The 15,834-nt window shown below is 38.6% G+C and overlaps 1 protein-coding gene across 3 annotated transcripts in view; it reads right to left on the bottom strand.

Annotated features, from left to right (window-relative positions):
- The window catches only part of mv (lysosomal-trafficking regulator mauve), a 488,369-nt gene that overhangs the window by 20,607 nt on the left and 451,928 nt on the right, over positions 1–15,834 (bottom strand). For all 3 annotated transcript variants that reach the window (XM_083122737.1, XM_083122738.1, XM_083122739.1), the window contains exon 41: positions 13,148–13,386. In XM_083122737.1, the coding sequence (XP_082978863.1) occupies positions 13,148–13,386 (239 nt within the window). The remainder of the gene's footprint in view (positions 1–13,147; positions 13,387–15,834) is intronic.

Genomic DNA, 15,834 nt, shown 5'->3' with positions numbered 1-15,834 from the left:
AATGAAACAAATATAGCAACAGGTTATGGGCCCTGGTGGGTACAATGTACAGAGGTTGTTCCGCCTACGTTTGGCCAATTTCGTTCCTCCCACCCTGCACTCAGAATGAACTCACCCAACCTTGGTCAGGCATGTTTGTCAGTGTAGTGTGTGAGCTGTAAAAGTGTGGTTGTGTTTTCTCACTGGGCCAAAAATCCCGCCAAAACTGAGCTGCTTTTTGGGAGGAGTGCGTTGTATAACTTTCCAAGTGTTTGCATTTTCTCGCTTGGCCGAAAATGCTGCCAAAACAGTTGCTTTTGGGAAGGTTTTGTTGTAGCCTTTTATGACGCAAAGTTCAGTGTGTCGAGGTTCAGGAAGTAGTGTAAGAGCAAGAATTGTGACGTTAGTTTGACTTTATTCAAGAATGTGATCGGCAAGTATAAGGATTGCATGGCCCCAGCGTTCGGTTCTCCAGCAAAGGAGACGAGAACACGGCCGTGCACACAAGCAAACCACCAGTATGCAGGCGAAACTTCGCAGAATGGGCATGCAAGAGAATCCACCGACCCAAAGACAGATGGAAAATCATCTAAATATGTCTTTGGAAACTGTTAACAGCACCTTGCACTTGCATACTGGTTGTGGCTTGTGTGCACGGCCGTGTTCTCGTCCCCTTTGTTGGAGAACCGAACGCTGGGGCCATGCAATCCTTATACTTGCCGATCACATTCTTGAATAAAGTCAAACTAACATCACAATTCTTGCTCTTACACTACTTCCTGATCATTGACACACTGAACTTTGCGTCATAAAAGGCTACAACATAACCTTCCCAAAAGCAACTGTTTTGGCAACATTTTCGGCCAAGCGAGAAAATGCAAACACTTGGAAAGTTATACAACGCACTCCTCCCAAAAAGCGGCTCAGTTTTGGTGGGATTTTTGGCCCAGTGAGAAAACACAACCACTCTTTTACAGCTCACACACTACACTGACAAACATGCCTGACCAAGGTTGGGTGAGTTCATTCTGAGTGCAGGGGGGGAGGAACGAAATTGGCCAAACGTAGACGGAACAACCTCTGTATGAGGAGTTTGATTCTCAAAAGAAACAAAAGAATCCTGTTCTGGAAAGGAGTGTAGGGGACAAGGTCTGTTGACCTGCTTGCTGCCTGCTTTGGAAGGTCTGTGATGTCATAGGGATGAAAGATCACCAGGGAAACAAGCAGAATCCACCTGTTTTAGCAAGTGATTTGTGTTTCTGCATTCTTTCCTTGATATTGAAGTCATGTTTTTCTAATGATTTCTTTTTATATAATTAAGATAATAGTATGTCTGAATGATAATGTCTCACTGTGCTAACACATGTCAGAAGTACCTCAAGACAAAAAATTCTGTTTATCATACATTTCCATTCCATCTGATGAGATGTTCTGAATAATATGCGGTTAGATACTTCAAATTCAAATACGCTATTGTATTTCAGCCAGATCGACCCATTTCAAAATGGCATTACACAGTACATTTTTGTTTCATTACACAGTTGTTTTCAAAACTCTGCATCAAATACATTCTACAATGGCAAGGAAAACTCATCATAACTTCAGGATACTAATTGTACTACAGGTCTCCTGGAAAAAAAATAATAAGCAGTTTAGGAGATGAGGTAGGGCAATCATTCAGCTTAGACTTTTAATCTTATCAATGAAGTTCCTGGATTCGAGCCACAGCCAGGGATGGTTGTTCTTTGTGAATGTCTGTTCATCAATATAATTTAATCATCACTCATCATCTCAATTAGCCAAAAGTGGCAGGAAAGTGATGCTAAATAACAAAAGTACAATACGAGTGAGGGCAAATTTGCAAATATTTTAAAATAATTATGTTTAAATACTATTACAATAACTATCATAAATTTGAAGTTTCTGAGATGAAATTTATACAGCTGCTAGATACCATTGACCATTGGTACCTCATGGTATTTGAGAAAAATTGGTCCAGGCATTTCAAGATGGCAAGCAAAGCATGATTTTTTGTGTGTGATTTGCAACAGCTGCAAATTCTGCTGACATTTATCCTTCATTATTGTAGAACAAGGGACAAAAATCAAAGTGGTTTTGTGGAATAACTTGAGCTATAACCACTTGTTTGTTATGTAGTACATGGTTTAGGAGTAAGTTACTAATATTGTGGCAATGATAACTGAAGCAAAATTAGAGCTTTGAAGAGCGGTTAGACATGTCCACTAACTGATCTTGATTGTATTTGAGTGAAATCGACGGATTTCCACAGTTGTAAACACGAGGGCTGAAAAAAATGAAGGAACCTTCAAGAGCAAGGAAAAGTAGCAGTCAACAGTCCTTGGTAGAGGATATCGATCAATCTATGTATGATGTGGTGAAAGAAGGATTGAAGATTGCAAACCATAGCAACAAATTAGCAAACTTGGAAATATAAAGTGGAACTACTCATTATGGAAAATTTGTGGGATGTGGCGAGTGATGGAAAATCTACAGAATTGATCAGAAGGGATGGAAAAGGCACAGTAACAATTGATCTGTTACAAAATCAGTAGATTTCTAAACAGCAAAAATAGCCCTATAGGCAAGCAAAAAGGCACTAAAATTTTGGTTAAGGGGAAACATGATAGTAGGCACTAAAACATATCCAACATTAAAAAACCAAAATGTAATGGCAGCTCTTTTCTCCCCACGCAATCATACACTCATCTACATGTCATTTATGTTGACCCTAAGATCGCTTCAGTGCACCTGATCTTCTTGTTCTTAAACCTTGCACTTACTCCTCCATCTCTCCCATAACATTGCGAGAGAGAAAGCTGCAAAGGGTCAATCTTTTAGTGGGTTATTTTGTGCTGTGTTTTTTTATTATGCCTGGACATCTATGGGTAAGAGCATGCCTAACACTAGTACTACAACAGGTGTAATTATCATGGTTTAAATTTTCTTATTGCCCCATTTCTTAACAATTTGTAAAAAAGAAAATGTTAAGTAAACTGATTTTTTCTATTTGCATGCACTCTCTTTAAGGAAATGCATTTACTTCCCAGTCTTGTAAAAAGAAGTTGGCAGGCATGGCTGCCATATACAAAATGCAGTTTAATTGTAATCCATATTTCATCAGCATGTTTCATATTCCATACAAATTCTGAAACCTTGAAAAATATGCACACATGTCCACCGACCCTCCTTCATGCCTCTATATTTGCTCTGCTTTTTTATGTTTTCCCACCCTTTGTTCAGACAGTGTTGCTACTTTTACTGCCTGCTAGAAACTAAGGAGTGTTGCAGCGGCGAGACAGGTTTTTGAGCAAGTGAAACCTTTCGTATGATGCTCTTGATTTGACAATGTATGGGGAAACACATATTTCTGTCATCCCTGCATGTTCAAGTTTGTTCAGGTTAAAATGCATTTTCTTTCACCATGTTTCATCTTGTATACTGACAGGAGAAAATGTAATATTCACATCACCTAGGTCTAACTGTGAGAGAAATCTGGAGCACTCAGAAGAGGAGGATAAACTCTCCAGTGATGAATCGGGGTGAGAAGAAGACTTTATGCTTCTGCCCTTATCTTCATTGTCTGAAGAGAAAGAAGAGTCAGAAGTCCCTCAAGAAGCAGTGGCTGAAGAGAGTGAATTGGACTGTACTTTAGGATCATTCTGGATGGCTCCCAGTGGTGGGTGGTTGCTAATAAAGGTCCAGTGGCAGGGAGAAAAGGAGCTGCGATTACCTTGAAATAACAAAGTGGTCCTACAAGTTGAAGCAGATACTTCAAGCGCTTTTCATCACTTTTCAACGAGATGTAATCAGATAGGAGCATGCAGCCAACTAGGGACTGATCAATCAAACTTGAAGAGTTGAAGGCAGTAATAGCTTTCATGTATGTGTGTAAGGTGTCTACTGTGTTAGAGCCATCTCAGTGGCAGACCGGTGGTCTCAAAAATGGGAGATTTGCTTCTTCCAATACACTACCCCTAGGGACCGATTTTTGGAGATCCTCTGATATTTTAAAATTTGATATGAAAAGGAGATCAGAGAGGTTGAAGATGGACACGTTTGCTCTGGTGTCCGAATTGTGGAACTGGTTCATAGAGAACTGCTGCTTCCTTCTTGGGGAAATATTACCATTGACGAACAGCTGCTCCATGGAAAGATGCATTGTCATTTTACACAATTTATGGGAAGAAAAACAGGTAAGTACAACCTTACTGTTGTACTGCTGCTACAACAAAATATGCCTGTAATGCCTTCCCTTACATAGGGAAAGGTGAAAATCGGCCAAAATGATTTCCCTAGGAGAGCACACAGCATGGGCATATTTAAGGGGGGGTTCAACGGTTCCAACCCCCCCCCCCCTGCACTTTGGTTCAATAAAATTACCAGTTTACCTGTTCTATCTGCTATGTGCAGAGACTTGTTCGTAAAAATTTCTTCAGACTTATTTTGTTCTTATAAATTACAAGCATATAGAATGGGATACAGATGGGAAAGAAATTAATTTCACACACCAGATGGGATTGCAAAGCAAATGTCTGCAATTTCCTGATAGTTTCGGAATTTCTCTGGAAAATACTCAGAAAACTCCTGTCATTTCACAAATTTTATAATGCCACATGTAATTCCTGCCTGAAGCAGCTGCTTGTGAACTTATAGCGCGGACATTATAATTTTATTAGAAGTTCCCGATATGGTTTGTTACCATTCAAGATTTAAGTATTCCTCAGGTTCTAATTTTTTGGTAATTTGAAATTTCCCAACTGTTTCATAATCCAGAAAGTCGATAAACCATTTTCCAAACTGTAGATCAGAATGGGAAACTTGTCCCTATTGGCAGGGACGTCGTTAGGGGGGGCCGAGGGGGCACTGGCCCCCCGAAACGTTCACGTGGCCCGGCAAACTGTTCTACATTTGCTGAAAATTTTACTTTCATGACAAATATTGCAAAATAGTTTTTCAGTATTTTTTCTTTCAGTTAGAAACACTGTTCTTGAGTGGCACGAACCCAAAACCACATTTCTTTCTCGTTTTCCTGGTTCTAGCTATAGTGGGTGTCAGTGTAGGAACCTAGAACTTCGTTGTTTCTCGAAATTTTGAGGGAGCAGTCTTTTCACCCCTAGCAGACGCAGGCCAACCACAGGCAGGGTTGGGCGTTGATTGGATTGATTTGTTGTTTTAAGTCCACTTTATGCACAGTAAAGCTAATCGGGACTGGACCTACAGTTTAAGGTGGGATCCGAACCACTATGTGCCTCCACCGGGAATCGAACCTGGGACCCCTTGATTACAAGGTGACGGCACTACCACTGCGCCATCGGGGAGGCGGTTGGGCGTTGGGTGTTGCCGTTGCATCCAAACAATGTTTTGAGCTTGAGTAGATTAAAGAACAACCGCTTGTGCAGCGGTAAACCACATATATGCAAACAGTTACAACTGGTCCCGAATCAGAGCGCAATACACGCTAAATAAGTATAATGGTGGCAGGATGCCTCATATCTCCGAGTAAGTAGTATTATTCGCATCAAATATCTATTCTACTATTAAAACAGTCTAAAACATGCAACGTGTTAAAAGTAATTATCTTCACAAACTGTACGATTTCTCGAGTCGCATATTTTTCTCGATATCGTGAAGACCGATTTTGAGAATCCTCCTTAACAAATGATGCCTCCCCGATTGCGCAGTGATAGCGTTGTTGCCTTGTAATCGAGGGGTCCCGGGTTCGATACATGGGTGGAGATACACAGTGGTCCGGATCTTACTTTAAACTGTAGGTCCAGTCCCGATTAGCCTTACTGTGCATATAGTGGACTTAAAAGCACCAACTCAACTCAACTCCTTAACAAACTTTTCAAAGAACGAAAATTTAAACAAGAACAAGTAAATACATTTTTGTAATTTTGAAATAAATTATTATTATTATTGTTATTATTTTGGGTATTTTTGGTTCGTATGAATCTGCCTTACACAGTAAGCTTATTTTGTTGAGTCAAGTACAACCCTTGAAATAAGTCACTAGATAGACATGTCTGGTTGCACATATATTTAAGCATCTATAAATAAATAATAACCCGTGGTTCGACAGCCCTGGAAGGGCTTTGGCCTATCTCCCGACTGCCCACAATCCTACCTAGAGGTGTGGAGATGTTTAACCAGTAATGGGGTGACGTGGGGTCAGCACGTCGAACCCCCAACAGTTATAGGGAATATCCGTAAAGAATTATTTATTATATTCTTGTGGTAAGGAGTCGTTGTCATTTAACAAACTTTATTGATTTATTCCATCAGCATTATTTAAAATGTAGTGCCATACTGAACTTAACAACTTAACAAATGCACATTAATTGCTAAATGAGGCATTTTCCTTGTGTTGCAGAGCAGGTTCAGCTTTTGCAGTATTGCAATGTTTTACACAGTCCGTTCAAAGCATTTTGAGAATATTGATGTTTTGTTAGAGGGACCACCCCCGAATAAATATCTGTGGATGTTTTACAGGTTTCATCGTATTTAAGAAGGTAATTTTTCCGGTGCAACTTTTCTCTGTACAACATGTCTTTTGCCACTCAAGCTGTAGAGCCGATTCATAGGTGCAACGACCTTGGCAGAAAGAAACTCTGATTGGCACCATGTTGACAAAAGACTCAAGAAGTCCCGCAACCGACAGAACTCGAAGCGCTCGGATCCTACGGTGACATACACTTTGGTTGAACACAAACGGCTGCATTGGTAGGAAATGCAGTGATTTTATGGGCCGTCCCTTTCTGGGAAGTCGGGGACCTTTTGAAAACTCACTTTCCCTTCATGCACAACAGGGGGCCTAAGCCAGGTCACCCCCTCCCACAAAATCTTCTCTTCGTCTGGCTCTGGTTATCGGCCGCGCCGAAACCCACTGCAGGTAGCTAGGACTTTCTGGGTTAATTACTTTATGGTTCAGCATGGACATAGGCTTTTCAAATTGCAAGAGAAAGAAATCTACTGTTTGTCCCTTTTTTGGCGGCAGATGAATGACAAAAATGTTGTGGTTCCTTCAGGTTCCCACACTCAACCCTTGTGCTCATAAACCTGCAATGAAGGGAAAGGCCATAATAAGCCTTTGTAATGTATCGACTTTATATCCTTCCTTGGTAACTTTCCACTCATTTTCAAGAAACATCTGCTTCTTTTTGCCCTACTGTGTTGATTGGTCGACAATTGATGACTGCCAACTAGTTCGAAGAACAGTTTGATCCTAGAAGTAGTTTCATAGTTAGCTTCTGTAAACGTGAGATTCCGGTAGGATCACGGAGTGCTTGAGATCTCATTTTCATGCATTGCGAGTGAAATTTCGATTGATTTGGTTCATTTTACTTTGCTCTTCTGCTACATTTGGCTAATTGCGAAGATGGGGATGAGTGATGATATGATTAAATTGATCAATGGACACAACAAACACCCATGCTCAGTCCGGAATTCGAACCCGGCACACCTGGCATCGTAGCACGATGTGATAACCACTCCACCAGGGGGTAGGCGAAGTGAAATTTCGAGTGTGAAGCTGCCAGCTCGTTTTCCTCTCGAAAAAAATTAAGTAGGATCGATTGATCGACCAAATGTCCAACACATTGACTATCTAAATTGGTGTCCGACTACCACACAGGCGACCGCGTTTGACTCCCAGGTCGGTTGATCTCACATGTGATGAAGAATAAGCCACATTTCAATTAAGGAAGGAAAGGAGGTATGTAGTCAACTTTATATAGTAGAGTACATGCTCTAGAAAAAATATGTTTCAAAATTCTGCATATTTTGTGAATTTTCTTCATTTAGCTTCTACCAGGGTTGTCAAAGTCCATCTACCCATAAGTTCTATGGGTTTTATTGGGTTCCGTTGCAGGACCGGAACCTTTCTACTCGCACAATTTAAATTCGGTCCTAGTAGTGTATTGTTCCATTAAAAAAAAGTTACTGGATCGTATTTAAATTGATCCGGAAAAAAAATCCTGCACCGAATTTTAATTGATCCTGGAAAAAAGGTTCTTGGACAGTGTTTAAATTCAGCCGCAAAACAAGGTTCCTGGACCGTATTTAAATTTTACCAAAAAAAGAGTTCCTGCACCGTATTTAAATTTATACGGGAAAAAGGTTTCTGGATGGAATTGAGGCCTAGAACACATTTACACTTGCTGATTTTCTCTCCCGGATGTGAAATGAATTTATTTACAGTACCTGGACCATTAACAACCCTGGGATTGTTAAGATTAGGGAACGCATACATTTGTTCTATAGGATTCCGTTATAGGACCGGAACCTTTTCTCTCACACAATCTAAATACGTACCAACTTGCGAATTGTTTCATTTCAATACGGAACTTTGACCCTATTTAAACTGATCCGGAAAAAAATGTTCCTTGACTGTATTTAAATTCTTCAGGAAATAAGGATCCTGGACCGAAATTAAATTCATCTGGAAAATAATTCATGGACCAAATTGAAAACGTTATAGATGAAGAGTTTCCTTATGGTCCAGAACCCATTTACGCTAGCTGATTTTCTCTCCTGGGTGGGAATTGAATTTATTTAAAATTCCTGGACCTTTAGCAACTCTGGCCTCCACCCGCAAATGCAGGCGGTGTGGCTGCTGCTTAGTGCTTAGGTGGGAAAGTTGACTAGACATACAAATAAAATTAATCCAAAGTTATATAGCGAATAATAGTTACTTACATAATAATATCATGAAATATGGAGAGCCAAATTACTTATCAAGCATTTTCTGTTATTTGCCTATCCTAGTGGGAGCGAAAATCTTTTGCCCTTGCTGGTGAATTCCGTTCCTGCAAATTCAAGACGGTATTTCTAATTTTCATTTCTATTAGGGTCGACAACTCCGTGGTGGAGTGGTTAGCAGGTTACGCTACGAAGCAGAATGTCCCGTGTTGGAATCCCAGCCTGACAATGTGTCTTCTTCGTGATGGTCCTTTCATCAAGTTAATCTTAACTCATTCTCATCTTCACGATTAGCCAAAAAGTGTCAGAAAAGTGAAGCAAAATGAACCAAGTCAATCAATCATTTCTATTTCGTTATTTTACGCCACTTTTCTACCTCTTGGGTTGAATGCGACGATGAGATTGAATGATGATCCGAAGGAATAGCAATGCGAGACATGATGCAACCACACCTCCTGTCCAAGGTCCGAACCTTGGACCTCTGGTTTCGTAGTGTGTCATGCTCATGCTTCTGGAGTGGAATCCTTTGAATGAAAAACTATAAAAGTAGGGTGAAAGAAAACAACATTGTACTGTGCAAAAAAGCCATGTTTAGGTCCTCTAATGAAAACTACAGTTATTCAGTAAAATTAATTTTGAAGGACAAAGCCTCGAAGTGTTTTTCCATTCGGTGACGAGTGGTCATCACATCGAGTCCCATCTAGTTTTGAGAGTGGAATTCGCTTACATATTGATTTCAAGTAGCTTCTCAATTGTCCTCACGATGTTAGGCCATCACAGAAATTTTGGAGTTTCTACCAGTGATCGAACTTTGAAAGACTAGGGCGCAATAATTTGAGCGCACGAGAATTTTGTTGTTTCTATTGTCATCATATATTCAGTTTTGCACGCGCAAAGAAGATTACTTTTAAGAAACTAGATGTGTGCATAAAATTTCATTTATATCATCATCATTCTCCAATGTGTACAGTACGACGCCACAAAAGACTCGTGCATGTCCCATAGAATAGTGGTTAAGGGTGTCGCCTTGCACTAAAGGCCGCCGGATTTGATTCTGGTATAAACAATATACATGGGATGCCTATCTTGAACTCATTACACAAACATTTCATTTTCGCACAGTTGTCATACTTGTACGTACACCTAATACCAGCACCCTTTTATATCTAAACCCACTGAAGAGGGTTTAGATATAAATCTACTTCTCAATTTTCTTCGAGCAAATTTACAAATCTAAGGAGTAAGGACTAATGACATTGTTCTTGGTGTCTCAAAAATCTGACATAAGAGAAAATACATGGATTTTTAAAGACTGTCTAGATGCCATTAAGTTAATAAGTTCATTCTGCATTTAGATTCCTGAATAATGGCCATAGATTTCGCGAGTCTATATCCGTAATTTTTGGGGGGCTACAGGAGAAAATAATGTTCTCTTCCAACAAGATAGAAAAAATCTTAAGTTTTGGGCCCCCCCGAACTGATCAACCTAGCTACGTCCCTGCCTATTGGAGATTGTAACTGCATCTGGGTTATCTTCAGTTGTTAGTACTTGAGTGTTTGTGGATTTAGAAAAAAAATAGTTGATGAAGAATATGATGGTGCTGACGTAATGGGTGGTACAGATAGATAATTTCAGAGAAGTGTCCAAAAGCAATTTTTGTACTTGTTCAGCACATATTTTAACGCTGTCTATTGCTCATTTCTGTGGAATTTCTGCGATATTGAGACTGTCAAATCAGTTATAATTTTTTTCCTCACGAGTCTTCTCAAAGGAGCAGCCCCCCATGGTTAGCAATTCGTGGGTCCCGGGTTCAAAACCTGGAATGGGTACAGGCATTTGTGGGTGTCCATTCATCAATTTCATCACGTCATCACTCATCCCGTTCTTCGGAAATTGGCCAAAAGTGGCACAAAAAGGGAAGTAAAATAATGCAAATAAATCAATCAATCTTCTCAAAGTAATTTGGTTGTAAAAAATGCAGTGCAAGATAGCTAGAGAAGTTCTTTAACATTCTCAAGTTGTTTGACACAAGATGGCATAAATACTCAGTAGGGTGACTTGTGAAATTGTATACACTAATAGTAGAAACTTTACTGTTGTCCATTTTTGGATCATTTTGTAGTAGAAATGAACCCAAGTTCCCCTGAACACAGTCAACACATTGAAAAATTGAAACAACTTATTCCAATATGAAATGCCTATTCCTCATTCATTGGAACAGTGTGTCAATATGTTGGATGGCCTGGTTGATATTTTTTACATTTTCAAATCTGAATGAAAAGTGTGGCAAGCAGTAAATTGAAATTACATGTCCAGGGTCTGCATTGTAGGCAGCTGAAAATTGTAACAAGCTCTTGTACTCAAATATGCACAAATTGTTGGTGATCTTGGCTACACTGCCAGTTTCATCTTCAACACCCGAGAGGATGTGTTTAACATTAAGGAGTTTGAAATAATGTCCTCGCAATTCAACAGGAGATCCTCGACTAATGTACCCTGCACTGTTAAGTGTACATACATACGAATATTAAATTAACACCGATGATGTTATTTTCAATTTTGTAGCACAGAGGAAAATGCTAATTCTAACATTGTAGTTCTTTTTTAAAGAGAAGCTGGGATTAGCTTTTTCAAAAGCATTTTCTGCTCATTTTATGTAGAAAAGTTAGAAGTTCGCAGATAGACTTAATTTAATAAATGTGTGACCTTTCATGTGGTGGCAGAGTGCATTTTGATAGCCAGATCATACCTAGGGATGCTGTACATCCCAGATTTTCAGGGACAATCCCGGAATGGTATAATTTGTCCCGGTGTTCCGAATGGTTTCTTCGGGATGTACAAATGTCCTGGAATCGGGTTGGAAAGACTATACTTTCCTGAACTTTTTTTTTATATTTAAATGCGTGGACGTAATTTTGAATTGCCCCTTTTACAAAAACAATCTAACTCTACATTGAACCACTCCCTCTACATAATACAAGAGTTAACAAGATACAGACAGTACTGCAAACATCGTTGACTTCATGATGGATCCACCGTCTGTTAGCAGTGCTGAATTTCAGTTACAATTCTCTTCCATGGTATAGTAACCTGCTTACTATAAAGAGTCAGTGCTTGGGTGTCTATCTGTTCAGTCCGTAGTTTTCAAATAATGTTCCCACACAATGTGTGATGTAAATGACAATTATATTGTACAGGTCCAGCCCCCCCCCCCCCCCAGCTCCCTAACGAGCTACTGATCAGTAGTGTCCCGGATTTCCACTGGCACACAGTATATAATCAGGGAGAACCACTTATCCATGGGTGAAATGTGGTCACAGACAATATCTTACCTCCTTTAACCAAGTAAGGAAGCTGTTAGAAAAGAATACCACAATTGTTGGCACAATGAACAAGGTTCAGAGGGAAATGCTCAAACAAGCGAAACTGTCCAAGGGAGAGCTTCACTAACGCTATTCTCCGCAATGAAGACGATGTCACAATGACAGTTTACCTCATAAGGAGGGATAAAAATGTTACCATTCTCAGCTACCTTTATTGAGATGTTGCATAGGAAGAAGAGGAAAAGAAACCAGAGACAACTGAACAAAGTTTTGCGTGGATATCTGATCAGATGGAAAACTGCTTGGCACCGATGGCCACTGCATGTCTTTTACAATTGGATATTACAGCCATCAATGAACACATCCTTTACAACCAGTTCATTTGGTAGCTGGGAGAGGATTTGCAATTCTGAAGAAGACAGAAGAAATCAAGGGAAAGTGAAGCATATTGGAAATGAAAAGGCAGGAGTCAGCAACAACACAAAGAAGGGAGGTTGACATTTGGTTGCCCATGGAAAGGGCCACTCCTTACACCCTATTAATAATAGCAAAAGGCAACATCAGGTAGATATATGTAAAAAATAATAATAATAATAAAAAAAAAACTTCAACGAAGTAGGCGGCTTGTGAAACTGTGATATATAGATATCATACCAAAGTCTAAAAGGTTCTGTACTTCAAATATGTGTAGAAAATAAGTGCATGTGTCCTTATGTCACACAAAAGAAGCAACACGTGAGAAATACATAAATCTTTCCAAGGCTACCAATGTTTTCTCTCGTACATTTTCTTCATTGAAATTGCAGTGCTAAAAGTGTAAATCTTGCTGTAAATCTGGGGTGGTATATTTTCCTGTAGTTCTAGTGTTAAAAGGATAAAGTTAGCAATGTAATGTATCACTGGCAGCAATATAATGTATCCAGAAACTACAGTGGAAGCTTGACTTTAAGTTCTCGGATTTTACATTTTCCCACATTATACATTCAATCTTGATGGTCCCAACATAGAAAAATGTTATAAAATTTTCCTCGATTTTACATTTTCCTGTGTTTTAAGTTTTTTTCAGTTTGGTCCCCTGAAAAATGTAAAATCGAGGTTCCACTGTAATTACAAATGAACTTACTTGTTCAGGTCCCATATGATAGCGGTGCCATCCTGACTTCCTGTGACTGTAATACTGAAAGACAAGGAAATGTATACACTAAGAATGGGTCCTTGATGGCCAAACAATGCCACAGGAACAGATTTCAGATCCAGGTGCCCAATCATTGGATCAAAATTGTACTCGTACACAAGTAGCTTTCCAGAAAAATGTCCAACCCAAAGCTTCTTACAATCTGGCACACTGCCACAAACCCATATCTGAAAGGCAAAGAATGGGCAGTCAGATGATAATTCAAGAACATATACCATACAATACATACTGTTTTCCATTTTTATTTATATTTCTTTCTAACTTTCATGGTCCCAATGAAGTGAACACTTATAAAATTTTGGTTCCCCACATCTAAGTTCCATGCCTCAGTCTTCTGAAAAATACATAATTGAGGTTTGACTGCATCTGTAAAATTGCTAATAATGCCACCAATGTGATATTTCTATATAGGAGGTAATTGTGACTTTTCTTTTATTTAATTGGATACAGAAGAAAAGCAATTTTTATAAAATAAATGACTAAAAATTCAGTCTCTTTTTTTACAGCACAGAGTAGCTTTTAATTCACATTCTGCATGAAACGTGCATAATTTTATATTATACTGGTACACTATTATTACAGTGGAACCCCGATTTTACATTCCCCAGTTTTACATTTTCCTGCATTATACATTCAACACTCATGGTCGCAATAGAGCAAAATGATGTAAAATTTTCCCCGATTTTACATTTTCCCCCTTTTTAAGTTTTTTTAACTTGGTTCCCTAAAAAACGTAAAATCAAGGTTCATCTGTATACTGGTACACTATCACTTGGTAAATTATATCACTATATGGAAGTCTGGAAGTCCTTCATGTTTTGAAATAATAAGTGAAGTATGTCCTGTCAGAAGAATACTGTCTTAACTCTCAATAATGTCTTGGAAAAAAAACAGTGACATTTTGGCATCAAGATAGAACTTCCCTCAGAAGGTTAGTGCACATTGCAATCGGCAGAACTTTGAAGCAAATTTAACAAGAGAAAAGGAGTAGGAAGGTGGGCAGAGATTAGTGAAATTCCACAGTCCTCAATAACTATTTGCCATGTAAATTAGTATTGATGAATGCAAGGATATCAGTAAAATTGCAGACTCATCTGAGTCATTTGTTAATGTTTTACCAACATAAATAAGTAATACATGCACATTGATCTGATAAAGTAAGTTTTTTATACAGGTCTAGCTTCTGTTTCTTCAACAAATCTCACCAGTCTTACATTATTTTAGGGTTATTTATTTTAGGGCATGAATAACATCACAGGTCCTTTGTGAAATGATTGCCACTTTATACCAGATTGATACAATACTGACTATCAGTATCCACAAATTTTATATTGGTAATAATGGTTACATAGAAATTTAAGTGGAAAATGCAGGCTCAACTAGGATTAAACTCAGTGACCAGAACGCTACATTTTAAAAGTATCTTCGCTACAGCTACTCTTCCAAAAATGTAGCTTTGCTACAGCTACAGCTACATTTGCTGAAAAGTAGCTTGCTACGCTACTCCTGTTCGCTACTCGCTACTTCACCACTTTTCACTAAAAAAAAATATGGGCATTCAAAAGAAACCTCTAGCAGTTGTACTTACTAGAAAATAGATTCTGTTATTTATTACCATCATAACCATCATTCTATCATTTTGATAGCAGTGTTGCTGCAGTAACCTATTTTTTACTACACTGTTTGAGAATGATGTGTGCGTATATAAGTGGCAAATTTGATATCTGAATATTACAATTAGGATGTTACTCAAATCTGACATATTTTACCATTAACATATTTTTATTTATGTTTTTATATCAAAATATTTTTCTTGAAGATTTTTCCGGCCATTGGCCGGATTATATTGATGTATGTCAATTGGTTCTCTGGTTATCAGAATTATTCATATACCAATGAAATACATTATGTGAATATCTATAATCTGCGATATCAGGACATTTATCATCTAGATTATCCATATTGCCATTATCATGTAATAAACATGTTCATTTTAAACCTCCTACACAAGTAAGTGTTATTGTCGAAGTCTTTTGACACTGTTGTTGCATTTTACCTCAAAACTCCCACAAAGAAATGTAGCTGTAGCAGGAATTTTGTAGTTTCGCTACAGCTACAGCTACAATTTTTAAAATGTAGCACAGGTACAGCTACAAATTTTGTAGTTGTAGCTAGCTACAGTAGCGTCACTACAAGTCGCGCACTACCTCCGAACACTGATTAAACTTTGGACCTCTAGCACATTATGCCATCCTGGTTCCATCTCATTTTTTGCTTAGAAGCAATATGCTGTTCATGTGGTGGTCAGTTTTACACTCACTGGAATACACCAATCATCTTGCAGAACTTCTTATGTGCCCCTGCCCATTTATAGTTATATTGAAACCACATTAAACCATTTTTATTTACTATTCATGTAAAGTGTTTCAAACTGTTGTTACTTACACATTAGAATTAAATGGGAGTTTTTCAAAACTAGGAAACATTATATTATCTTGTGAACTCTGCATATTGTAAACAAGCAAATCTATGAAATGAGTCCCAAAGACATGGCCTGTGTCATGTGCGATTCACCAATCTACCAACAGAAGATGTGCATGTGCAGATCTATGATT

Source organism: Lepisma saccharinum, chromosome 5 (genome assembly GCF_977018435.1).
Source record: "Lepisma saccharinum chromosome 5, izLepSacc3.1, whole genome shotgun sequence".
NCBI classification, from domain to species: domain Eukaryota; kingdom Metazoa; phylum Arthropoda; class Insecta; order Zygentoma; family Lepismatidae; genus Lepisma; species Lepisma saccharinum.
Note: the sequence above shows the minus strand (reverse complement) of the source record. Positions and strands in the feature narration are given on the sequence as shown.